The 27,137-nt window shown below is 44.0% G+C and overlaps 1 protein-coding gene and 1 long non-coding RNA gene across 5 annotated transcripts; one reads left to right on the top strand and one right to left on the bottom strand.

The window, feature by feature from the left end:
• The first annotated feature begins 1,149 nt into the window (after positions 1-1,149).
• Positions 1,150-25,492, top strand: LOC134390794 (uncharacterized). 2 transcript variants are annotated; one of them, XR_010024887.1, is made up of 4 exons: positions 1,150-1,211; positions 11,249-11,389; positions 11,525-11,598; positions 25,221-25,492. It is a non-coding gene; the product is annotated as an uncharacterized LOC134390794 (long non-coding RNA). The 2 variants fall into 2 exon arrangements; XR_010024888.1 differs by lacking the exon at positions 25,221-25,492 and adding an exon at positions 12,113-12,339.
• DYRK3 (dual specificity tyrosine phosphorylation regulated kinase 3) lies at positions 17,132-26,531 on the bottom strand. 3 transcript variants are annotated; one of them, XM_063114551.1, is made up of 3 exons: positions 26,325-26,531; positions 24,364-24,475; positions 17,132-19,041 (listed from the first exon to the last, which is right to left on the bottom strand). In XM_063114551.1, exons 1-3 carry the CDS (start codon positions 26,399-26,401, stop codon positions 17,467-17,469), a joined length of 1,764 nt encoding a protein of 587 aa, XP_062970621.1. In that variant the 5' UTR covers positions 26,402-26,531; the 3' UTR covers positions 17,132-17,466. The 3 variants fall into 3 exon arrangements, with proteins under 3 accessions (XP_062970621.1, XP_062970622.1, XP_062970623.1); XM_063114552.1 differs by lacking the exon at positions 26,325-26,531 and adding an exon at positions 22,050-22,234 and having other exon boundaries at positions 24,364-24,445; XM_063114553.1 differs by lacking the exon at positions 24,364-24,475 and having other exon boundaries at positions 26,325-26,356.
• Positions 26,532-27,137: the final 606 nt, after the last annotated feature.

Raw genomic sequence — 27,137 nt, forward strand, 5'->3', positions numbered from 1 at the left:
TGCTTGTTATGCTTGGGCTTTTACGTGCTACTTTTTAGAACTCTTTCTCTCTTAGGTTGTCAATCTCCTCGGGGTAGGTATTCCATTTCCCAGTTACCTGTGCATTCCTCAATAGGCCTGAGAAGAGCAGTTTGTGCTTGCTGTGTACATAAGCAATGCCTCCTTTGCAAATCTCTCTCCTTTGCCCTCAGGCCCATGTCCTGGGCTACAGCTCAGCTTTTTGAACTCTCAGTCAAGAGAGCACTGCTCTTCTGTATAATTCCAGAGGAAAGGATGATATCCAAAGTCCTATCTCATACTACAATCAAAATGTGGCCATTTGGAAGTATTAGGATTATTTGCTTCCCATTGGATCAATAAGGGATGGGAAAAATGATGAGATGCTGCAGTGAGGGCAAATGGGTGTTTCTTGCTTGGAAGGTTTGTTTGGCTTGGTTTCAGCTGGAGAGGCCAAGAAACCCGACTTCCATTAATTTGCACTACCCATGGCAAAGTAATTGGTTTGTTTAAACAATCAGGATTGTTTTCAAGAATAATGACTCTCACTGATACTTTAGGGAAGAAACCACAGTCGCAGATGGTTTACCTCAACATTTCAAGAAGTCTTACTGGTACCCTGATCTCATTTTAAAACCAACTTAAACTACCCTGGGTCCAGAATATGACAACCTCCTCATAGGGTGTGTAGCTGAAAAGGTAACCAGCAGTGGCTTAAACCATAAAGAAGCTAATCGTTTCTTAGTAAGACTGAAGGGAGGTGATCTCAGGTTGTTTGGCAGCTCAACAAAGTCCTCAAGTACCGTCAAGGATCTGGGTATTTTCATGCTTTACTTTGCCGTCCCTTCTGCTCAGCTCACCACTGGCGTAAAGAGGCTGCACAGCTCTGCACATTCATCCTCACATCACATGGCTCAACAGAGCAAGCAAAGAGGCAGGGGTAAAATAAAAAATATAATTTTTTTTTTTAAATTTGAAGGTCTTTCTCCTTCCCGTGACTATCTTATTTATCAAGGGAAAAAATATTTCCCAGAGAACTTCAGTCAGCTTCCTCTTATGTCTCATTGGCCAGAAGAGGATCACGTGACCATTTCTAAACCAATCACTGCACAAAGGCACAAGAATTCCCATGACGCAAGGGGTGGGGGCGGAGCCTACTTTCCCCCCGCACTTTGCTACCCATGTGCTGAGCCCGATGTGGATTCCGTCACAAGGTAAGAAAAGGGGGGTGGTTTCTGAGCAGTAACTAACAGCATTTGCTCTGCTTTCATTCAAGTGACTCCTTCCCCCGAGTCCGTACCATGTTTAGGTATCTCGTGCCTTCAGGCCCGCCTCTCCCTGACACCTGCTGCGTCTGTCCTCATCCCTTCGCTAGCAAGATCACTCCAGGAGCCGTGCAACTGCACTTCCCGTCTCCGCTTCCTTGTCTCCTGATCGCTCCACTCTTCGGAAGTCTGTCTTTTGACTGTGCTGCTCCTCTGATCTCTTTCTTAATTTCGCTCACTCTGTCAGTTTAGATCTCTCTGCTGGATTTCAGGCTTTACACCAACCCTTCTTCCTCAAAACTATACTGGGCCTATTTTTAACACAGGATCTCTCGATTCTCAGAACATCACATTCTGAATTCTACTTCTACATTTCTGCCCACTTCTCAGTTTCCTTCCATTGCTCTTCTCCCCTGCCTGTCCCTAAAATGTCACGGCTTTCTAGGGCTTCTCCTTTGACTGTCTTTTGTAATAATTCTCTACTACTTCCCAGGTTTCTCTATCCCCATGACCCCAAATCTACAAAGACAGCCCAAATAATTCTCTTGAACCCATGAACCCATATCCATGGTGGACTTCCATTACTAGGTATTCCCAGACACCTTAAACTCAATATCTACAAAACTGATTTCGTTATCCACACCACACACACACAACACACACACAACACACACACACACACATTTTTCATTCTGCTGCTCAGAGAAGGTACCAGTCTCCACCCCGTTGTCAAAGGCTGAAACGTAGTCACTCTTGACTCCTCACTGTCTCTCATCCCCAACCATCAATCAATTACCAATTCCAGCTAATCCTCCTCCCCACTATCTGTTTCCTTTTCTCCATCCCCATGCATCGCCCTGCTTTAGGCACTCACCAGCTTCCATCGGGATTATGGCACCAGCCTCCTAAATGGCTTCTGGTTCTGCTCTTTCCAATCCATTCTTACCCCCTATAACTTTTTAAAATGCAAATATGATCACATTATTCTAGGACGGAAAAAAATCTTTCAATAGCTCCTCAAAGCCCAGAGAAATGGGTCAAAGAATGGGCGAGAGAAATGGGCCAGATTTTCTAGTGTGGCATGTGGAGTTCTTCACAGTCTTGGCCCCAGAGTCATGAGCACTATTTTTGGAAGTTTAATCTGTAAGTGTTGTGTGAACTAGATTGGGGCTGGGGGCAGGTGGTTATGCCCGGTGACAGAGAAATTAGTTGAGACCATTCTACAATACTGTTTAAACGTCTCTAACATCTGTTTGATGATAAGCCCATATTTCGTAAGCCCGTATTGCCCCAGACCCTTTAAATATACACAGCACCCAATGAATATTTATTGATTTGAAATTGAAGTGTATTACTTTCAATTGGGTTTTAACTTTTCCAATTACTTTACGTGGTAGACAATCACATCCAGCAGAACATAGAATTTAGCTAGATCGCTTGTTTTCCACAAATTACTTACTGCATGGCCTTATCTTAGAATTTGGAGGCGAGAATACATGTGTCAAGTAATTAGAATGAAGGGGTGGATGAAAGAGGCATTGTGGAAAATGATTGATAGGTCTTGTCTACTATTAAAATAAGCACGATGACCTCTGTCCCAAAGGAATGTAGCCAAGTGCTTGGATTTGGAAATAATAAAAGACATATAGTTTTAGTTTAGAGGATGAAAGGAGTGGCCTATGCTGTGATTGTATATTGGGGCCGGAGAGGGGGAGTTGGGTGGGGAGAGGAAAGAAAGAGAACACATAACATAAATGAACAAATCAGGACAAGTCTATCCAATACAGTAGAAATCCGGAGGCTCAATTTCAGATAAAGACAAAGAAAGTAACATTCTCTTTTCACATTTTATCAGCGTTTGAATCCCAGCTTGAAAGGGCTGAGGTCAGAGCTCAAACAATAGGGAGAATTCTCTTTCCTAGGCACTGACAACAAAGGAGCCAATAGGCAATTGAATTCACATTGAAAAAGAGAAAGTCATTCTGGAAATGCATCTGAGAGATTCTCTAGTAGGTGGAACGGAGAGAGAACTAATGGCATTGAGCTTCTGCTACTCTAAGATAAAGTACCTCATACACATTGCCTCTTTCAAACCTCTTTCAATAATTCACACCATAAGGTAAGAATGATTATGCTAATTCTGTGGCTTAACAATACCACCAACAAAAAAGGGCCACATACTTAGCAAAGGACAGGGCCAGCACTTGAACCCAGATCCTTCTGACCCCAGAGTACATGCCCTTGTCATCTCCCTATTACCATGAGCAGCTATAAAGTCTCTTTTCCTGGGAATATAGATCTATGTGTTCAGGTTCATTCATTCATTAAACAAATCTTCATCGAGTGCCCATTATATGTCAAGCACAGAGCTAGGCTATGAGTTGGGTGTAGTTCGGCTTTGGGAAGGGGTATTAAGGGCCCCTGGACATCCCTCTGGCTACAGAATTCAGCAATTGTAGGAAACTGAGGAAGCCACAACCCCCTTCTCTGCTTTTGCAGTATCTGAGGAATTCTCTTGGGGAAGGGGCTGCAACATGGTGGCTAATACTCTTCTGCTCAGGCTAGGGAGAGCAGAAGGAGGGAATGCCAAATTCAAGGGTCAAAGCTGCACTCCCACAGTTTCTCACAGAAACCTGTCTTAAAAACAGGCCCAGTAGAGAATTTCTGTTGGGGATGAAGAAAAAAATCTGGAGATGGATAGTGGTGAAGGCTGCACAAATGTGAATGTACTTGATGCCACCGATTTGTACACTTAAAAATCGTTAAAATGGTAAATTTCATATTGTATATATTTTACTACCATAAAAAAAAAAAAAAATGTGGGCAGGCCAGTTAGCTCATTTTGTTAGAGTACAGTGTTGATAACACCAAGGTCAAGGGCTCATATCCCCATACTGGCCAGCCACCAAAAACAAAAAAGTTGAGGTACATTTAGCAAAATTAATTCTTGAATATATTTTTTGAACACACTGTGCAACATTGCTCCCAAATGTACACCTCTCCAAAGACTTGACCATTCGGACAACATTCATTTGTTTTTGTTTTTAAGCTATCAGTACAAAAAGAAAAGAAAAGAAATTATGACAAAACCTCCACTAAGTTACCTGTGGAAAGAGAGCCACAACTGTGGTCAAAGTTTCTTCCTGTAGGAACACCAGAATTTGTCCTTCTGGCTTGTTTCCCACCAGCATCAGCATCTGATAGATAAAGAGTCACAGTGCATGTAAAAGGAATATCCAATAAGATGCCTACAAATAAATGTAAATAATAAGGACTAAGTGGCAACAACAACAATACAAAATAGGCCCAGAACTCCTCCCTGTGTCTTTCCAGCCTAAGTGCCATAACCACCAGGCCACCCCATCCTCCCCTGGCCATAAGCCCCAGGCAGATGGAAGGTGGCTTTCTGACCGGGATGGAAGGAGCCTGGCAGCCATGAGGGGCTGAGCCATGTGGGGTGTCTCAGGACCAAACATGAGTGACAGTGATGTTAGCTTCTGACACAAAGACCCCCAGCCAGCCATGGGACTAAGTGGGTCCCAGGACCAGGAAGCGCCCCCCTTCCCCCTGCCTGTGGTTCACATTCACTCTAACGCCTCCCTGGGAGGCGGGCAGAGCCTGTAGCATCATGTCCACGTTACAGATATGGAAACAGCTAGGCTTGAATAAAGAGATTCAAGCAGCCTGTTTTCTTCCATGGAGCACAAAGGAAAAGTGACTTAATGTTCTCACTAGGACCATACTCATATTCACAGCCTAGCCACAGTACTTTTTCCACTATAACATGTCGATCTATAAAGCTGAAAGCTCCTGGCTAGGGACCATAACTGCAATCAGGAGAAAGAGAAGGAATCAACCCTGGACTCACCGTAGTCTCGAGGTCATTTCTTTTGGAGCATGGCCCAAGCGAGTGGCCAAATAAGCCTCCCCTGTGTAACGTTATCCCTATGTTTACCACCAGAGGGGGTAGTTGCTCCACATCGGTGGTCTTTCTGCACTGCTAAGTACTTGTGGGCGTGACAGACCCTTAAGGCTCTAAGGGTCTTTTTTTCTCTCTCCCCTGCCCAAGTGCTGCCTGCATTTACTTAGCACAGGTCACCCTATTTCAGATAAGGAAGGCACTGCAGAAATCATCTGGTCACATGCAGCTGGCAGTTTCCCCCACTCTTAAAGAGCTCCAGAAATAGCTTCCAGCACCTTGCTTGGCAGCTGTCACAAGGCTCTGGGTGTGGGCTGCAGGCTGCCCACAGCCCTTGAGACAGGAGCTGACTGGGGCAGGTGAGCTTTCAGGCGCCTATGCATTAGCCCCTGTGTGGGAAGCAGTGATTCGTCCTCCTGCCCTGGAGATCCCGTGCAGCTGCCCAGCCCTGCTTCCATCCTTCTGGCCTCCTCACAAACCATGCCAGTTCTCCTCCATGCCCAGTGCCTGAGAGCAATAAGTAGACCCTTGGCCTGTGAGCCCGGAGGCTTGAGCCCCTATATCCGCCTCTTGAGCTCCTTGCTCTAAGAAGCATCCTCTGTAGAGGTGAGTCTGGATTCATGGAACCCCATTTAAAATCTCCCACCCTTCCTTTCCCCCAGCGTATCTCCCTTTGCCTCATTCCATTTGGTGTCCTCAGAGAAATGGCTAATTAAACTGAAAAAAGCTGACCTATTTTTGGTGTTTTTCAGCTAAGACCTGGAGGAATAGCCACAAAGTTTGGATAAGCCCCAGAAGACGGATAAGCTTGGGGGCTGGCTAGTTATTCTAGTATTGGCCGGTCCTAAGTCCCATGGGCTGGCTGTTCCACTTAAGACCCCATTCCGTTCCCTTGGTCGTCAAATTTGGGGAAAGGGTAAAAACTAGAGGAAGGGGATATGTCCTCCTGGAAAGACACATTGTCCTGGAAGAAGAAACGGGCTCATTTAGTTGGCTCTGTTGCTTTGCTGCAAAGTCAGAGCAGCAAGAGATTTCCAACAACAACTGTTTAGAGAGAGAAGGTGCAGATGGTGAGGTGAGGTGCTGGGGTGGGAAAAGAGGGACAGATCCCTGTCTCAGGTCCTATCACTGGTATTTGAACAAGTATTTTTCCTTCTAGAAGATTACCTTTCCAAAAAGAAAACTCATCATGGTATTATGTGTTAGAACATCTTGTGGTTCCTTAATTGTCTGTTTGACTGACAAATACCTGAACTGGAGCTGTAATGTTCCTTTCAACCAGCCCAAACCTTTCTCAGCAGACTCAGTTCCTGCCATCCTGTGCTCTGGCCACCCTGATGTTTCACCATCCCTTTTCACCTTTTGCTGTTTCCATATATTTCAAGACCTCTACCAGGAATTCCCTTCTCTGCCCAGCAAATTCTACTCATTAATAGACTTGCATTGCAAATATTACCTCTCTGAAGCCTTCTTAAAAATACCTCTAGGAATTTGTCACTCCACTGTGCTTCCTAGAGCTTTGTCCAGATCTCCATTACATCTCCTACAAATATGAGCTCACTGAGAGCAGGAGGTGTGTTTTATTCACCTGTTCAGCCCAAGTTCCCAGCACAGTGCCTTCTATTTAAGAGTTCAGGGAATTTATACTGATGGATTATTTGATTAATTAGGACATCACTCTGGGAGGTGGGAGAAACCTGTCCTTCAGAGATCCCAGCAGGAAAGACAGGCAGGAAAGCAAATCGATCCTTCCATTTGAGGTGAGAAGTAATACGTGGCGTCAGACGGCTCCAGTCAGATGGCTGTCTATAGCCATGGCTGTTATGCAAAATCTCAGGGATGGAAAATCTGAAACTTGACCATGGGGTGGACCGAGTTGCTAAGTGGCATTCTTTACAGTGAAGGAAAACACTCCCAGCCCCCTGCTCACCTGTCTTCCAGGCCCCATACCACATTCCCATTTCCTCCAAGAAGGCTTTTCTGAATACTCCTGCTCCTGTCTTCCAGCTGGACTACCAGGTTCTTGAAGCTCCATTCCCGTATTTTATCCTCAGTGGACGGCACAATGCTGGTGCATATTTTGTGCTCAAAAAATATGCATTGATGGTGATGAAATTGCCTGCTGAGGATAACAGAGACTGAGCTGGATATACTGTTTGGCCCTCTGGATCCACTTTCCACCATTCTGCACTGTGCTCTGTGTCCCAGGAGGCTGGCCTTTTTGGACTGCCTCAACCAAACTCCCCTGTGCTCTGGCTTCCGGTTAGATTTGGCCCATGGGAGGCATGGGAATAAAATGAGATTGCACGAGAGTGAGGTCTACATATTTATTCCCCTGGTTCCTTTGCACTGGCCAGAGGTCGCAGTACCTGCCTTCCTCCACCAAAGGCCACAGCTTCTGTTGGGCAGACAGCCCTCTCATCCAGCCTCCTCCACGGCTATGGCTCTCCAAGACACTAACAACCACTCCCTTCCTTTTCCCCATGTGGCTGTCCCTTGTGTGTTTCACTGTCCCTTAAGAGTTTCCTGAAACCCTGCCCACATTTTATAAATGGCCTCTTCATTAGACTCTCCCTGATTATTCCATCTTGAGGGGGATAAGACACAGTATCCGTAGGAGCGTTTTTGACCCCATGTCTGGCTTTGTGCCATCGGGATTCTTCACATGCCTGCTCAACATTGGTGCCTTGATCATAACTTGGCTCAAAATCAAGCTTGTTGATTTTCCAGGAACTTAGATGTTTCTGCATATGTCTCAGTCCCACACTGATTTCTTGAATTTCCCAACCAGAGAATGGGCATCTGTCCCTAACCTGAGGAGTAAACTCCAAGAAGTTTCAAGTCCCAGAATAGTTCTTGAAATCACAAATGATCCTGTTCCCTCCCTACATGTTCCGTGTTTTTCTGGACCAGTTAAATAGTTAAATATGCAGACTTTTTTTGTTGGTTTTGTTGGTTTTGTTTGGTAGGGGGATGCCCAGTTTCTCTCTTGAAAAATCAACCATCTTGTCAGGAGCTTTTGAACATGTCCTGCCTTCCCACCCCATGGCTAGCTCAGGTTCTTTGAGTTCAGGCTTCTTGGGGCCTGCAACGGGTCCTGTACCCTCGGCCTCCCCATCCCCCAGCACCGCAGCATCCTACAGAGAGCAAGTTTTCTGTCCTTTCGTGATCCCCAGGTCCCTCTCCAGGCAACCCACTGCAAGGAACAGGTGCTCCTGGGGTTGAACCAGTCCAGCCATAATACCTGTGGCACTTTTCTCAGGGAACTCAGGTCTCAACAGGGAGGTCTTCAGCTTGTGCAATCATCCAACCTAGTTCTGGGACTTAAGGAAAAAAAGATCTGAAGTGAAATCTCTTCTCCCAGGAACTTCTTGCTGTGAGCTGCCCTAGATTGCCTAGAGGGCCCTAAGAGCAAGATCTGAAACATGCTGCCTAAGGGAAAACTGAGGCCTAGCAAGCAGAAGCAGCCACAGGCCTGAGTCCCAGAAGAGGGTGGGCAGGAGGAGGAAGAGGTGTCTGAGTGTGTAGCTGAAGATAGACAGATGCTGACACTCTGGGCTGGGAGGGGTGGGGAGGGGTAAGGAATGCATGCAGGGGAACAAAGCTATGGGAGAGAAAAGACATGCAGTGGGGAGCGTGTGTGAGCACGTGTGCAGTGGGTAGAGGTGTGATGGAAACAGCAGCTTTGGCCAAACGAACATTTGGTTGTGAAACTTTTGCCGAGCTTTTTCTCCCTTCAGCTCCTCTGCCCATTGCCTCATGGTATCACCCTTTTGCAGTGCCAGGAGCTGGGGACTGATAACTTTCCCTGGGGCAAAGTCTGATTGGCCAGCTCCCTTCCTGGCCTTAATTGACCCTTCCCACTGGGCCTCCCTCTCCATCTGGGCCCATAAAGAAGAGCTGGCTCCCTCGCCCTCACAGTTCCTCATGCCAGAAGAGACCTGAGCTGGGAGAATACCCAAGCTCTCTTCTTACCCAGCCTGGGCTCATGTGACTGGCTTGCGTCCAGGCTGACATATGCAGGCCCGGCGTCCAGACAGGGCACACTGCGCTAGTTATTTCCTACTGGGTTTTCCCCAGCAGAGCTGGCGGGTGGGGCTTTCTCATTGTAGTTAAGCCCTAGCTGGCGCCACTCACCGGCCCCAGCCGCAGCCTTTGCCCCTTTCCCAATGCAGTAGGTAAAAATAAACCCATTTTGGCAGCTTTGGGGAATTGAATGAGGGTGGGGAGGAGGGGGGTTGCTGGGAATGCAATGTAAACACTGTGGGTGGCGGGGGCTGGGGGCAGCAGGGAGGAAGTCTGGCTCCAAACTTGGCTGTGCTGTGAGCTCAAGGGACAGAGGTGTTTGGTCTCTGCAGTTTCGCCCTCAGTCTCCCGTTTCCTCAGTGGGGAAGAGCCTGGGCACCATTCATTCATGATCTCTGAGGCAGGAGGCATTGTGAACAGTGGGAGGTCAGTGGGATTTGGGGGCTGAAAAGGGTAGGAATAATGGAAACTAAGAAGAAAGGAAGTGGTCATGGCTGGTGATGGATGGGGCAGTTGCCACAAAAATCCTTTCCTGACACATACACTCTTCTTGGGTTTTGCGGGGACTCCTAGGGCACCTGGTCTGTGTCTGCCATCATATGTATCTCATTGTATTTCAATTCTTTACCTGTTTGACTTCCCACTAAACTTTCAGTGCCGGGCCCAGGGAAGAAAGACTCTGGGCATTTATTTACTGAAAGAACGAAGGAACGGCAGGCAGAGGACGGTGGGAGGCCTGGGGGGCCCCTGTAGAAGTGCAGTTGGGGGTGTGGGGGAGAAAGAACACACCCGGAGCCAGGAGGCTCCTGCAGTTGTCCCCTCCCCACTTCTCACTTTACAAACCGTGACTCTGTGGTCTGGGAAGCCTCTGCCTCTGTGCCCCTCCAGCCCCAGCCCGGCTTTCCCAGCTAAAGCTGCATCTCCCCTTCACCCTTCTCTTCTGTGTGTGGTAGAATTTAAGGCCAGGAATAAAGAAAAGAGAAATTACTCTCTTTGAAATGCAGCTGCCTTGGGCCAGGCTGGGACTGAAAGGGGTAGGAGGTGTGGCCTGTGCGTGACACAGAAGTTGGAAAACAGTTGTCCCTTCAGGAAGACCCACCACGGAAGCGCCTGATCCTTGTTATTTTAGCAGGATTGAGGGGAAGCACCTGTGGCCCGTCCCCTCCTCTTGGTCCCCCAAGGAACTCTGAACCCTCCGCCGTCTCACTCATGCTGCTTTGCCTGGACATCTCTCTGGCATTTTAAAGCTGACAGTGACTTTGGGTTCCAAGGAGAGGAAAGGGGTTCTTAGAAAAGGGGGTTAACGGAGAGGGGACTGGAACTAGGACAATGTGATACAGCTGCTCAAAAGCTACAGGAAAAGATCTCAGGGATGAGGTTTCTGAATCCACCCCACGTATTCACTTCGGTCCCAACCGGACTGGGTTTGTTGGTGGGACAGAAATAAACAATGTTGATTTAGCAACCAGAGAAAACAGCAACACAGCCAGCTAGTTGTTGAGGGAAATGAGGGAGAGGGGGAGAGGTCAGGAAGCCTGGTGCCGCTGTTTCCTCCTCCCCTCTGGTTGCTTTGGGGTTTTCTGTGGAATTTTTTTTTTTTTTTTTTTTAGTTTATTTATTTATTAATATTATTCTTTTACATTCTATGATATTGTCATGGAGCAGTTGGTGGGGAGGGAGAGAGGGGAGGGAAAAGGAAATAAGGTGGGAGAAGGAGAAAGGAGGAAAGTTGAGGCCTGTGGCACCCCCCTCATTCCTGCATGGGAGACCAGGGGGCTTCCAGTGGTGTCTTGGTCACTGCTGGGATGGGTGCAGATGTCAGAGGGTCTGGCTGAAGCCCTTGTCCCTGCTACCACCCCAGCTCAGGAGCCCGGAGCACTTTCTGCGGCTGCTCAGCGGTTCTCACTGGGTTGGTTGCTGGTGATGCTTTGGATGGCTAATTTTGGATACTATTGTTCTGAGGGGGGAGCAGCATGAGTCACACCCCTGATCTGAAGTCATGCTGGAGAGATCTCAGGGGTAACCCCATCTCTTCTTCAAGGTCAGAAACGGAGGGCAGTGAGAGCCAAGTAGCTAGTGGACAGCACATCTTCTATACCTTTCATCCCTACCATCTTTTCTCCTCCCTCTGCTCAGAACACAACCTCTTACTGCGCGCAGACTCAGAACGGTCTCAAACTCGGTGAGTTTTCTCAAACCCATTGCCTGGCTTTTGTTAAATTCTGAATGTGTGGTCTGCAATGCTATCAATGCTCCCTATCCTTGACAAATGCCCAAATGCCACTAGAATGCTTTTCATTTTTTTCTTTCCACACAGCATTTGCTCAATAAGTCCCTGTTGACAGAGTGCACCCACAAAGGCCTGTCTGGACAGGTTTCAGAAGAGCACAAGTGAGTTTAGTTTGGGCCAGGGCTCCACCCTGGGAATGATTAAGAATTCTCCACAGTAGTTCAGATTGGGTGGCCTGGGTCTGCTCATCAACAGCCAGAGGCAAAGGCAGGGCTGGGCAGCCTCTGAAAGTGCTTGTGCTACGGAGAGGACAAGATCAGTCCTTAGCATCATCAGCACAGTCTAGCTGCAGTCACATCTGGTTTTCGCCTCTCAACTGACGAATTCCTTCCCAGACAGTGAAAAGCCATGGACAACACACCTATGCCATTTCCACTGCTTTCTCTAACCTCTTAGTTTTTGTCTTATATGACATAAAAAGCCATGGGAGTGTCCTGGCTTGAGGTGTACTTCATCGTGGGCAAATTTTAATTGCTATATTGCAGGCTGAATATTCTTCTAAAATCTGCCTGGCCTACGTAGTTCCTCTAACAGCACTTTAATTTCTCTAAAGTGCAGTTGTTTCATGTGAATATGGGAAGGTCCATTTCTACCTTTAGGCCATTCTCCCAACAGGCAGAAAGCCTGTTCAAGAATCCAAGGGACAACGGAAGAGTGACAGAAGACAGTCTTCAGTTCAGCGTCAATCAGCTCCTGCTGCCTGGGCAACAGTGGCTCAGGGCCCGGTCAGAAGCAGGCTGGAGCAGAGCTGCCCAGGGCCCCTGAGAACACTGCTTCCCCTTCCTCCCAAGTGCTCGGCCCTCAGGCTTTAAAAGTTATCCCACAGATCAGGGCCTCCCAAACTTCCCAAATAAACTGCTGTTTGTCAGGCCTCATTTGTAAACTAAGCTTGGGCCCCAGGAGGGTAAATGTGCTGATTCCTGATGGGAGAGCTGATAGGGTTCCCAGGGAGATACTCCTCCTTGAGTACTTTTCTCATTTTCCTTCTTCCACAACAATGCTAGGGCTTACAAACCAGGCTATGAACAGGGAAGCTCTGGGCACTAAACAGAAGTATAGGCTGAATCTATGTCAGGCTATTTGTCTTCTCACTCCTCTTCCCTTCCCAATATTTCATTTATTGAGCATTTTATTTATCTTTGCCATCTTTACATCAAGAGGCTGCACCTGCAGCACAGTCTTAACTATCAGTGACTGGTACTCACCCACCATACAGGGAACACTTCAGAGATGGCACTCAGGTCCTGCTGGGCCAGTTCTCAGCCTTGGTTTTGAAACAATCACGAAATGCTAAAAAAATTCTCAAAGCAATCCATTTTTATTTTTTAAAAAGCAAACACCCCAAAATAAAAAAAAACACTGACTCATCCATGCCAAACTGCACTTTCCAGGGGAAGCGTGTCAGCAGACTCAAATGAACAATGAAAGAATCCCATGACATCAAAGTGATTCAAACCTGATGCTTTAGAGGCTGACATTCTAAGCGGAAATAGCCACAGGTCAACATTTAGCCTGATTTGAGGCTCTCCTTTCTTTTTAGTCTATCAGTGTGGTGGCAGAAGAGGTGAGAATCTTTCTAGTCTCCAGTCAGGCAGGTTTCTCCTGTTATAGAAAAATATTAGCATCTGGGCTTGACTTAGCAGTGGGTGAGCTATATTAAGAATCCTTCAAAGTCTAGACCATGTATTTGTAGCTCTGGCTTATCTCAGGGGTTATGGATTTCAGGGACCAGGACATTTTTAGTCCTTACATGGATAGGTTGGCTGTGACTCTTAGCTTTTCTCATTGTAGTTAACAGGAATAATTTGACAGTCACTTGAAAAGGATTGCCCCTAAACACGTTATGGCTGAGGCCAGATCTAGAAGTAAATTCTTTTAATTCTTAGTCTTTGGGAAGTATAGGTTGACGCTGAAAGTGGGACATGTTGAAATGAGGATATTAAAAATATTATTTAAAACTGGGAGGCTGACAGATCACTGACAGAGGACAACTCTTCCTTGATTTGCTGGTGAGACTGAAGAGATGAAGGAAAATATGTTCTCACAGGTCCTCCTGGTTCAAAGGATAAGTACCTATCCTTAGTTCTCAGAGACAAAGCATAGAGAGGCAGTATAAAACAATCAGTCACTTTTCCAACTTCCGTGTTGATGACACCAAATAACAGAGATGCAAAAGAAATAGTTAAACAAGAAAGTTTTCCATGACTCACTGAAATAGTAGGAGTATTCTGTTAGGAAAGCTTAGAACAATTTATCAGCTGCTACCTAAAATTTAGCATTTAACTTTAATTATGCCTAGTTGAAAATTAAGCAAAACAGAAAATGTTTTAACACGATCAGCTGCTACAGATTGGCACTATTTCAGTTGAAATTTTTATTTAATCTTTTGTTCTGTTTTTGATAATGCAATAAACGCTATTCTTAACAGATTAAATGTCATGAAAACTAAAATGTAATGACATTAGCTAGCTAAACCATCTGTCCCAAACCCCCTTAACACCTAGGAATGAAACACGTTAATATAGTCTTCCTCGTCCTTCACAGAGCCCCTGTGGGACAGAAGCAGAATTCTAACATCAGAGTTAGGTGATAGTTACATTTTTCTTTTCGTTATTACCAAGGTAACTGTGTCTAACACTGAGCCAGAAGAAAGTGGCCTCACATAACTCTAATCTGATAAACCTTTCCCCAAAAGAAGGGATCAGAGATTGATCAAGCCCACTCCTGGCACATGGAAGGAAATGAACTTCCATCATCTGCACGGGATCAATGAACATCAAAATGTGTTAATTCAGAGCATCATAAAGACACGGGCCTGCCCTTTGAAGCTTACATTCTAATATAAGGAAAAATCATGATAGCACATGATGAATAAACAGATCAATCACTGGGAGGGTAGAAGGTATGGGGGAGTCTAATGAGATGAGCAGGTATTAGCTGGGTTAGCCAATTTCCCGAATTGAACGAAATGACTTTAGAAATGAAATGAAAATTCCAATCCAACTCTTTCACTGTGTCAATAACAATGTAGAAATTCAGTTGATTTTGTCAATTTAGAAATCAGTAAGTCAACCAACTTGACCTATTTAACTGAAATGACTAGAAGAACAAAAATGGCTAAAGAACAATCCAGTAATTGTGACTAAGACACAGTTTGAATCTCTACACTAACTGATCCAATTCAGTCAGTCACTGATGACTGGGCACAAATCCAAGGGAAAATTTAACAGTGGTTAAATAAAGGGGGCACAGGGTGAGACTCTCAAAACCACAACTTGTCCCGGTACCTGAAACTCACCCGTAAACTTCCTGAACACATCTGCACAACCAACACCACATTTTTTTTTTCTTTTTTAATTTTATTTTGTCGATATACATTGTAGCTGATTAATGCTCCCCATCACCAAAACCTCCCTCCCTTCTCCCTCCCCCCCTCCCCCCCAACAATGTCCTTTCTGTTTGTTTGTTGTATCAACTTCAAATAATTGTGGTTGTTATATCTTCTTCCCCCCCCCCCCGGTTTGTGTGTGTGTGTGTGTGTGTGTGTGTGAATTTATATATTAATTTTTAGCTCCCACCAATAAGTGAGAACATGTGGTATTTCTCTTTCTGTGCCTGACTTGTTTCACTTAATATAATTCTCTCAAGGTCCATCCATGTTGTTGCAAATGGCAGTATTTCATTCGTTTTTATAGCTGAGCAACACCACATTTTAAAGCCACCCTCTCTCCCGAACTTGAATCAACCCGCAGAAAACAGGGATGCCAACTTGAATGAGTGTGCTCTGTGTCACTCTTCAGGTTGCCAAATTTAGGCAGAAACACATCCATACCCCTTCCAAATCTTTCTAGAATCTGTCTACAGGGTCCTGGCTTGTCTATATCTTTTCACTCGGCCCAGTTTCAGTAACCTCATAGTCCAGTTGATACACAGAAACAGAGCACATGCCAACCTCAACCACAGGCTCCTTTCTCTCCTGAGTCCAGACACAGTGCCAGCTGACCAAGGAGCTGTCTCAGAAAAACACAAACATCGAAATCCAGTGTACGTTATGTTTTTGGGGTAGCAATCCTTTTAACACAGTTGGCTTAAGAGCAGGTCTTCCACACTGATAGCAACATGCAAAACAAGCTCAACATATGTTCTGTCTAGATAACACAGGTGATTCTTAAACTCCTCCAGAAAGTTAGAGAATTCAGCAGAAGTTAGAGGGATCTAAAGGAGTTGTATATTCCATAGCTTTCTGTAAACCAGGAGTAAAGGAGATAATTAAGATTTTAAATGATCCAGTTTCTCAATCACCAAAAATACCAAGACCTCCTCCTTTTATAGAGGCTGAGGCCTGTTTGAGCTGTTCCCTGCCATCTGGCCCTTGTGCTTCGGAGGCTGAGGCCACACTCTGAACACTTATGCTACTACCATCAGTGTGGCTTGTTCATTCTCCTCACAGCCTGGACTGTGGCAATTGGGAATACTTTTGGATAAGGCAAAAGTTAAATAATAAGCCCATGGCATTTTTCTTCTCTCTTCTTGTTACTATGTTGTCCAACAAGAGGAGCCTCCTTCCAATCTTATGGAGTTTACCGAGACTAAAAATGGAACTGGATCATTCTGAGAGCTATGTTGTAGAAAGCAAATGCTCTCCTCTAAGGAGCACACGTTTAGGACAGAATCTGGGCAGACTTTTGTTTTGGAGCATGGACGTAGAGGAAGGGACAGGAAAAAACTAGAAAAATAGCAGCAGTGAGTTACTTACTTACTGTCCCTTCTCCACCTATCCAAGTAAGACATTTGGCTAGCAACTAGTTTTATCAGCTCTCACTGATTTAAATCTTAGCAGAGAAAAAGAAAGGCAGTTGAAGTGAAGAAAATTAGGGAAAATAAAGGGGGAAAATGGATTATCACCAGTTTCTGGATTTTCAAATAAAGTAGTTTACTTCTTATAACTGAGGTTCACTCAGAATCTAGGGAACGGCCTTAAGTTTAAAGTGAAAGTGGGAAAAATGTGGCACATTAAGGTGGCAGGCTGCTGGAAAGAGAGAAGGAAAAGCGTTTAAATTCTAGTGAGGTTTACCTGATAGTGATCACTTCTACATGGAAGAAAGTGCATGGAAATGCAGCGAGTGGGCTGGTCCATGGAGGACCAAGAAGTTGGGGAACCACAGTTGACATGCCGATCCTACCTTTATCACTCTGGGTCATTTGGGGCTGATTTATCTTCCCTGGAGATGGGGGAGAAGGGATGGGAGAGGAAAGAGGGCGGGATGCACATGACTCAGTTTTAAAATCAGTATCTTATAAGGTTATTTGATAAAGACATCAGTAAATGCTTTGAATGCCCAGGAAGCAAATCAGTGGCAAAATAATAATAGCAACACACAATAAAAATACCATGCATTAGAGAATTGGAGGGAAGTGGAAAGAGTCATTGAAAGGAGAGACACCAAAGGTCCAGGTGACCACCCACTTGCTGGAGCTCCTCCACCCCATATTCTGCTAGCCTTCTCACCTAAAATGAGCACATGGAATGGCTGCTGGGGCAAGAGATCTAGCTTTGGCTCTCATCCACAACTACCACCACATCCTACATCCCCCTCCAGAACAGATGCTGAGGGAGACCAGAAGTGAGGAGGAGTCAGGATATATTGAGAGAAAATATATCTTGAGAAAAGAGTTTTAAACCAACAAAATAATACACAGGTTGAAGTACATCTGACAATAATAACAAAGATGCACTGACCTATAAAAAGTCATTTAATGTACATTCCAGATGGCCAATACAAGCTGGTTAGATAATTAGCCCTTGAAGAGTGCTTTTACAGTCATATAAAAATGTTTTGTCCTGTTAAAAAAGAAGTCTAGTCTAACACAAACATATCCACCAATAGGCTTGCATTTCTTTTCCATTTGCAGGTTTGCAAGATAATTAAAAATGCATACATATACATCTCTGAGCATACTGTTATCTGTTAGCTAATCAGTTTTGGCAACACACTACACAGAGGTATACCACCACTGTTTTCTGACATTAAATTAGCTTTAAGCTTATTGGCTATTCCAACAACTGGAGGCAGCTTGGAACCCAGTCCCTGGAAAGCATTGGTAGGATTTACCACCCGTTTCCCTGACACCTTGTCTATGGTCAGAGGTCTGGGCACAGACTTGCTAATCCAAGGGTGTCTTAATGCTTGAGCTGGGGTCAGGCGGGCAGAGGGGTCCCAGTGAAGACACCTTTTCAAAAACTCTATAAACAAGTAGTCATCACACCCTTTCAGTGCTGTCCCCCAGTCTTTGCTGCCTGGAGGGCCCCGCTTTTTACCCCTATGTGAGCGACCCCCCACAAGCACAACCCTCCCATCTGCCTGAGTAGTCACAGAACAGTAGCGAGGTAGGCCCTTGGAGTTAATAAAGTACTTGGCACGTTTGGATTGCTCCAGAAGTTTTGGTGGTGGCATCCCTAAAAGCTCCATCATGCAGGCCAACTGGTCTCCTTCATCCTCTCCAGGGAAGAGAGGCTGTCCTGTTAAAAGTTCTGCAAGGATGCAGCCAAAACTCCATATGTCGATAGGCGTGCTGTACCGGCTTCCTAAGATGATCTCTGGAGCTCTGTAGAACCGAGACTGGATATACGTATAAAGCTTCTGGTACTCGAAACAGCTGGATCCAAAGTCAATGACCTTGGTCGCACTGCGCCCATGGTGTTTCAGGAGAATGTTTTCTGGCTTCAGGTCGCAGTGAATGATCTTATTTTTGTGAAGAGCATCCAAGGACTGCAAGATGGACTGAGCAAACTTGCGGACTAACTGGATGCTAAAACCCTGAAACTTGTTTTTTTTAATTAGCTCATAAAGGTCTATGCTCAGCAATTCAAAGGCCATGCACACGTGGTTCCGGAATGTGAAACTTTCCAGCATATGGATAACATTCATGCTACCAGTTTTATCCTGTTTTTTAAGATGCTCCAAGATCCGGATCTCCTCAGCTGCCTGGCGATGGAAGCGCTTTTCATTGCGCACCATTTTCAGTGCCACGTACTGTCTCAGTTTGTGATCATAGACCCGGGCTACCTGCCCAAAACTCCCCTTGCCAATAATTTTCAGCACCTCATATCGATAAGCTAGATGGTCTCGAGGTACATGTATATAGGCCCCCTCTGCATCATCGTACCCCCCATTATTGGGACCATCAATGACTCCATGTCTTTTTTTGGCATTTGGACCCACAAAGTAAATTTCCGGGTAATTGATGATTTCCAGCTTCTCATAAGCAGTGAGGTGGTGTTTATATTGCTTCAGTGCTTGTTCTGGAGTCAGAGGCATCCCTTTGGGTGCTTTGGATAAACTGCTGGATTTTACTGCATTTGAGCTATCTGAACTTTTATCCTGAGGAACAGCAGGAGAGCACTTTTCAGAGTCACTGATGCCATCGGACTGAAGTGTATCAGGTCTTCTGTTACCAAATTCTTGAAATAGCTGTTCTACCTTCATCTCACTTCCATTCAGAAAGTGCTGAGTCTGATCTCTTGTTAATTGCTCAGTGGTGATCTAAGAAAGAGAAAAAAATGAATATAATGTTAAAGTCACCAAAAACATAGGAAGGATGATAACGGACCCTGCCTCTGACTGAACAAGAAAACAATGTCCAGTCATGTTCATTTTAAGTTTAAAATGACCGAAAAGGAAGAAAAGAAAAAAAGCAGGAGTCTAGATTTGTGTTATACTGATCCTCAGACTTTCCTGAGGATTATGGCCACCCTGATCTCCTATAAGCATATACGCCTTGCTTCTTACCGCCCCCCTACACATGGTAGGTTCCTTCTTTCAGGCATGTCTCTGTACTGAGAATCCTTTCATCCCCCATCCACTCAAATCCTACACCACTTCGAGGCCCAATTCAAGTCCTTTCTCTTCCAATTAGCACTACTCCAAGCCCATATTAATTAACCTCACACCCTAACTGCAGCTTTTCAAGTCTGTATCATATAATTTGGCACCTGGTTACATACACACTGTCTTACATTGTTTACTAATCTTTTCAAGTATCTTCTCAAATCTAGAAGGCATATAGCAGGATCGAAATAATGCATTTTAAACTATTCTGTAAACAATAAAGTACTATTAAGTGACAGAGGTAGGATTTGAACCTAGGACCCTTACCATGAATAGAACTCAGCACCAGGTTCTCCTGGCACCTGTACAAATCTCTAGTAGGGCTAAATGCTGACTATGGCCTGGAATCAACCAAGGCCTTGTCATCTACTCCCAGGTCCCCATATAAATTATTACAGCCTTCTCACCCAGTTCATCAAATCACAAAAGTTCTAAGCCCAAGAGAACTCTTGAGATCATCTGGGCCAATTCTTCGCGTATCTTCTGATAAATAACACTGAGAATGCAAGGCCCCTGGGGTGCTTCTTGTAAAACTCTTCAGCAGCAAGAACCCACAGGGTAAAGGAGTTTAACCTTTACTCAAACTTTTTTTTCTTTTTACTCAATTTTGCTTAACCTTTTCCTTGAAGGAACAGTAACTCACAAAAAGTTCTAGTTACTCCTCTGAATTGCAACAAAATTCTTTGAATGAAGATGGAGGAAAAGTAAACAAAATGTCTAAAAAATATATTAAGAAGAAGAGAGTAACTGTGAATGATGGATACGTTACTTGGCTTGACTATAGTAACCATTGCACTATGTATATCAAAACATCATGTTGTATACCTTAAATATACTCAATTTTTAAGAAAGGAAACAAAAGAAAAATATTAAGAAGTGGCTAGAAAGAAAAAGTGTTAAGTCTGTTGTTTTTTAAAAAAGTCTGGTATACTTAAAACAACATCTGTTTTTCTCAATGGACCCTGAAGAATTGTACCCCTGATCTGTTTAATAATATCTGAAAGCCTCTAGGATCAGGGGCAGATAATTCCAGATGTACTCTAAGCTACAGTTATAATCTCTAAAAATATAAGTTAAAAAGTAGTCAAACCTTTACAAAAATTTTAATAGAATCTAAGCAAACCAAAAATTATATGTATATGTTACCAAAAATAGATGAGTAATAAAAAGCAATAAAATAAAAATATAAACAAAAAAGGATGAAGAAATATAAGTGTTGGCATACCTCAGACCACCCCTAATCTAGTTAGTTATAAAAGTGCATTAGCTCCTGCCTTCTCCTTTTATGTCATTTAATCAATTTAAATATGTATAGAGCACTTACAGCTTCCTGAGGAATTATGTAATCCTAAACAGAAGTTAAGCAGTTAGTTCAACCGTAGCCACAGCTTAGCATTTAGTTTTAAAATAAAGAAGTGTTTTATGTGGGGGAGAAAACCCCCTTTCAACTTGCTATACAATTTAACGTGTTACCTCTCCAGGTTAGCTCAGGTGGTTAGAGCACAGCCTTGTAATACCAAGGACAAAGGTTCAGACCCGTGTAACAGCCAGCCGCCAAAGTAAATAAATAAATAAATAATAGACAAGATATGGAATGGGTATAGACTCTTTGATACCAAAATAGAGAACTATCACCGGTCAACAAAATAAATACGCCAGCCGACACAACCTAAGTACCTTGTTAAAATGAAAATATACAGCTATTTTTCTTATGAGTAATTAAGTCAAATGACTAGTCCAGTTTTTAGGGATGAGAAAACAGAAGCAGGTCAGATCCATCCATCCATCCAATATTCACCTGGACATTAAGTGTTCACTATTTAGCGCCTGTGCTAAAAACACAGATGTTCTCAAGGAACGACAGTCTATTAGGGAATAAATTTCCCTGACTGAACTGAGACAAGAATTATAATTGGTTGGTTTTGGTTAGAGTTACATAACGAAAACAAACATCTGCATGCATCTTAGCCAGGATTCCTTAAACTGTTTACTACCTTAAACTTTATTTTTATTTATTTATTTGTTTGTTTTTTTAAAAGATGACTGGGAAGGGGATCTTAACCCTTGACTTGGTGGTGTCAGCACCACGCTCTCCCAAGTGAGCCACAGGCTGGCACTACTACCTTAAACTTTAATGCATCTAAATATGTACTGGTAAAGTCTTTGGGACACATCCTGAAAACACAGGAAGTCAGAAGGCCTGAGTTGGGGTCCTGGCTATACTAATTAAAAGCTTATATCCCTGAATGGGTTACTCTATCCTTTCAGAGCCCCAGTTTCTTTATCTGTAAAATATGGATAATAATTCCTGCTTGCAGGATGCTGTGTGAATCAAATTATAATTAATAATATATGTGAAAGACCCTCACAAACTATAATACATGTTTAAACCATTGGTTACAATTAGACAAAATTTTCAATATATTAAGGTTTAAACTCCTATACACCCCCCACCTTCTCCCTTTGATTATCTCTTCTGTCTGTGGTGGCGTCCTCCCATCTCCAGCTGGTCTCCCTCCACCACGCATCTAACACTAAATATACCTTCCACTTATGGAGGGCCCCCACAGCAGGCCTTCTCTTAGGATGCACAAAAACACCTCACCCACTTTCTCCCCCACATAAAACCCGCTTTCAACTTGCTATACAATTTAATGTGTTACCTCTCCAGGGATATTTGAACTTTAACAGAAGATCAATGCCTTAACCCAAAGGAATGCCTCTCTAGGAACTGCAGTCATCAGTGACGAGCTGGTGGGAAAGGTCTTTGTGGTCCAGGGTCCGACCCTGGGAATTTCACCTACTCTGCCTACATGTAAGGCTGTGCTGGCTCTGGAGGTCTTCATTTCTGTTTGCGATAAAGAGAGGGTCTCAGGTACAGAACATCAATAAGAACAGATATATAACAGAAATTTAATTTCCATAGAACTATTACAACAAGATTAAGGATGCCACTTAGATTTCCTGACTCATGGTTTTCCCTTAAAGTAAGCCTAAATCTCTCTCCCTGCAAATTAAGTCTGACTTTGCCCTCAGGAACTACACGGAAGTGTCCAAATTTCATGAAATTTGCTCTTCAGATACCTAAAGGGGGCTGTCCTACGCTGCCCAGGCCATTCTCCTGCAGGTTTGCCTTTCTCATCACATCCTCTCACCTCTTCCAACATGTGTCACGTTCCCTAACTATCCTGTTCACATCCTCAACATTGTATGTCTTTATATCTCTCTTGAACTGTAGCTTCCAGAACAGAATACACTACTTCAGGTATCGTCCGCTATGGATTAACAAGGTCCAAATCTCCAGTGAATTTGGAAAATTCCAGGAAGGAATTTTTCTAAACAGGAGGGGTTCTTGCCTTCACTTTTTCTTTCCTTTTCTGTAAATAACTGAAATGCTGTCCTGAGTCAATTATATATCAACTCTGCTGTGCTATAAATAACACCTTCCTTCCATTGTTCTAGGAGAATCTACAATGTTCACGCATGTTAAAAGTATAATAGTTATAAAACACTGTATAAGAGGGTACTGCAAAAGTTCCTGGAAAAATAGAATTAATGGCATTAAAAAAAATACAAATCTTTCCATGAACTTTTTGAAGACCCCTTGTATTTCTAATCTAGGGTTATAATCACAATAGCCAAGCAATGTATATGATCAATTCAATCAAATATTTTGCTAACCATGTAATTATATCCAGAGAAACAGATAATGCCAGACTTATTATGTTTTATTTCTTAAAAATACTTCACATACAGTGTCAATTTGGAAGGCTCATGGTGTTTCAAACAGAATCTTCTACTGTATTAATCAAGTCTTAAAGATTATATTGAGAAATTAAGAAAGAATATCCTTCTCATCCAGATATAAAACACTACCGTTTCCCCAGCCCCCAACCCTAAATCCCTGCAGCACAAAATTTAACCCAATAAAAGCCTATGGGCAGATGATTTATAGTTTACAAGGAGAACGCAAGAGCATCTCAAATAAACAATGAAACTCAAAGAGCAGCCTAGAAATCTGATGGTCAAGACAGGAGTTCTTAGAGGTTTTTACATACTAAAGAAATAAACTTGCAAAGAATGAAAAGAAATCCTACTGCACTGCAGAAAGAAGATTAAAAATAGGATGGCCAGCCATCCAAATATTTTTAGCCCATGCTTTGTGATATTACTAACCTTGAAAGTGGTGAAAAGGTTGATTTAATTAATAAAAGACTGATAAAAACTTGGGACTAAGAAAAAATACAAACAGTTTTTCCCATATAGAAACAATTTCAAGTCTTAAACATAGAATTACTACAAATCAATCAATTCAATTATTCAGTTTGTTCATTAATTACATATGCAGCAAATTTTACGGCAAAGGATAGCGTCTCCTTGTCATGGAACTTGTCCAAACCCTGTTCTGTCTACTACTCTCTATATGCTGAGGAAATATGAATTAATTTTATTATTATCTTAAGTAAAACAGTGTCAAAAGCTGTGTCTCAGTTCCCAAAATGATTAAATGCATCAAAAACCAAACTGTACTGTTCGAGTTAGCACACTAATAAGCTAGGACTGCATTTCTAACTTGCAGGGAACAAATCTGCAGACCCATAAATTCTGGGATATTTTCTGTTCCTTGTTTTTGTTAAAAGGAGACTTTGTAATACCATGTGTATATCACCCTCTATAAAAATAAACATTACCTACATATTATTACATTATCATACAAAAGTAGCATATTATTTTTTTTCCTACTGCCATATATTTATCCCAGTGGAAACTGAAAGGAAAAGGTAGGTTCCAAATCAAAATCATTCTGAAAAGCTAAACTTAGACAACAAAAATTGTTATTTCAAAGTCAGGAGAAATCAAAAGGATACAAAAAAAGAGTCTGGGTCACCAGTGATATGTAACTGCACCTTGAGCATTAAGTAGCATTTCCTTCTTTCCAAGATAATTAGAGAGCAAAGAATGACTTCCTTTACTTACATTTAGTCTTCTGGGTAGAGGTGGTTCAGAAGGATTGCAAAGTACATTTGAACAGGGTGGGCATTTGGTTTCATCTATCATCATGAAGGTATCATAGACACCATCCCCCAATCTAGTAAATAGGATCACAGATAAAATCTGTCAGTAACTGAAGAGTACAAATTTGTATTTCCAAAGTATCCTGTGTCTTAACTGCTTCATATCTGCTACAAAAAATACTTAATAGAAATAAACGTCTACACTGCATTTGGCATAAACTGGGGTATTTGGCAGAGGAATAGAGGAAACCCAAATATTTTTTACCTTTTTTTTTTTTTTTTAAATAAAGGAGAGCATTTCTAGGTTTGTATTTTAAAAGTTAAAACATTCTTACTTTCTGAATGTTATTTAAAAAAATAGGGACTATCAAAAGAATCTCATTTAATTTATTATTTGAAATTGAAGGCTAGTTTGAATCTGCAATGCAAAAACCAGAACAAAGTGACAGGTGATTGGTTTTTCAGTCATAAACTTAGATTCTAATCTCACTCTCCCACTGGCTGTACTACCTTGCTCTCTGAACCTGTTTTCCACGTGTTAATGGGAAGAACAGTTGCAGTCTACACACTTGTGGGTCTTACAGGCAAGAAATAAAAGACTTTTTTTAGGGCTGTCTTCTCTTTTACTTATTTACTTACATCTACCTAACCTGTAGAAAAATACAGTGAATAATACAGCAAACACTAAAGGAATTCTCTAAATTACAAAATGTACTGAATTTCACTTTTGTTCCCAATTCAGTTCCTGGTGGGTGGTGGAGGCAAAATGCTTAAGGATCTTATCTCTGTTCTTTAACACTGTGTCTCCACCACTTTAAGGAAACACAAAAGATGGAGAGGATTTATTTAATCCACAAGATGGCCCTGAACAATGTATTTCATCGGCTACCAAGAACATGGACTTCCCAGTTACACTCAGCATTTCACTGTATCATTTTATATGAAATACTATGAATACAGCAATGACCCATGTTGCAGGGGAAGAATTTTTTTAAAACGTCTTTTAAAATATTCTGGAATATTTTAGTCGCCTTTAAAAACTGTTTTGTAAAACTAGTGCTAGTTTTCTTGATTGATGTGTAATAGGGATGAATAGGGTAAAAATTAAAATAAAATAAATTTTAAAAGCTACAAATGTTCTTTTTAAAAAAAAAAACATGCTCACATTCTGATAGAATTATTTACAATTTAACAGAAAATTGCTGTTTTCTGTTAAAACAAAAACCAAGTGTTCGACAAAAACCAAATGTGACCGACCCTTTGTCGTAAGCCTGATAAAACAACCCAACCGGGTCAGGCGACCACATTTACAGACCGAAGACCTGCCAAGATTTCCTGACTAACAGCTAGAGATCAACCACCGGAAGTCTCCATGCAAATGAAGGGGGGGAGGGGGGGTCCCTCCTGTCCATTTAAGCGTAAAATACAAGGCAAAGTAGAGAATCTCTCAAAATAGGATCCGGAGAAAGCGCTACTCAGCACCGACCCTTACCGACACCTCCGAAGCTAGACCGCACCCCTCACTGCAAAGCCCCAGGAGTTCAGCCCTTGGTCATCTGCTCTGAGCAACAGGGCTTCTTGCAAAGGCATTGCTCCCTGGCTCCCCCAGTCTGCTAAAAAGCCCCACGTTTTCAGAGTTCCTTACCATATACCCCAGACCAAGGGCTTCAGAGAGAATCCAGGGGTGCAAATTCTTCTTCCTCTAACTCCGCGCTAGCCCTCTCCCTGCTCACGAAGGGCTGGGGGTGGGGAGGGCTGATCGGGGGGAGGACGGGGCCGGTCCCAGGGAGGGAGCCAGACCCCGTCCCTCGTCCCGGGGGCTCGCTCACCCTCCAGCCCAGGCCTTCCCCGCCCCCGGCCTCGCCTGCCAGTGCCAGCCGCTCACCCGGGCGCCCCCAGCCCGCTTCCCCGCGACGCCGTTACCTCCGCTGCTGGGGCGGGAGCCCGGCTCCGGACCGCCCCGCATCCTTCCGTCCCGGCCCGCGAGCGGTGCCTCCCATCCGCGTGCTCGGGACCCCCCACGCGGAGAGGGGCGGCGGTTGGAGGGTCCGGCGGACCGCGTCCACCCGCGCCGAGACGGCTGCCTCCGGGGCGCGACACTTCTCCAGGGACTGCCGGCCAGACACAGCAGCCCCGCGCGCCCTCGCTCGCGACTGGTCGGGGCTGGGAGGGACAAGACAGGGCTGCAGGGGCGGGAGGGGGAGCGGGCTGGTCGCCTAGCAACCACGGCACGCCCCGGGAAACGCCTCTGCGCTGCTACGCGCTGACGCACGGGGGCGGGGCCGGGGGCCGGCCCTCGCAGCGCGACGCGGCCCGAGTGCTCTCGCTCTGGCGCCGGGGGTTCTAGGCGAGGATCTCGCGACCTAAGCGGACGGGGTCGCCGGCAGCGAGCTGGGGGCGGGGGCGGGGGCATGGGGCTGGGGGAGCCGAGAAAGGCCCCGGGGAGGATTCGCGGAAGTAACAGTTAGCGTCCGGTTTCTGTCTCAGAAGTCCAGCCCGCCCCTCCCGGTCTACTGTCTCTTGATTAAGTAGTACATTGCAGTCTGGAGTTCTAAAACCTTCTGCTTGTGTGTGAATTTAAAATGAATGAAAAAATATGGGTATTGTTTTAGACTTTCCCACTGCGGGGGCGGCCCACCAGAGGGTGATAAGTTACGTAAGAAAGCAATAATAATAAACACATTTGTTGACACTATACTTGCACTTAAACGTCATTTTATTTAAGCTCAGTAACCA

Source organism: Cynocephalus volans, chromosome 11 (assembly GCF_027409185.1).
Source record: "Cynocephalus volans isolate mCynVol1 chromosome 11, mCynVol1.pri, whole genome shotgun sequence".
Lineage (NCBI taxonomy): Eukaryota > Metazoa > Chordata > Mammalia > Dermoptera > Cynocephalidae > Cynocephalus > Cynocephalus volans.

Bases quoted from the DNA above. Each gene is read 5' to 3' on its own strand.
- DYRK3 (XM_063114551.1), bottom strand. From the start codon at position 26,401: ATGGGAGGCACCGCTCGCGGGCCGGGACGGAAGGATGCGGGGCGGTCC. The intron at 24,476-26,324 runs GTAACGGCGTCG...CCTATTTACTAG, and splicing joins CTCCCGCCCCAGCAGCGGAG to ATTGGGGGATGGTGTCTATG. The intron at 19,042-24,363 runs GTAAGTAAAGGA...TCTCTTTCTTAG, and splicing joins CTCTACCCAGAAGACTAAAT to ATCACCACTGAGCAATTAAC.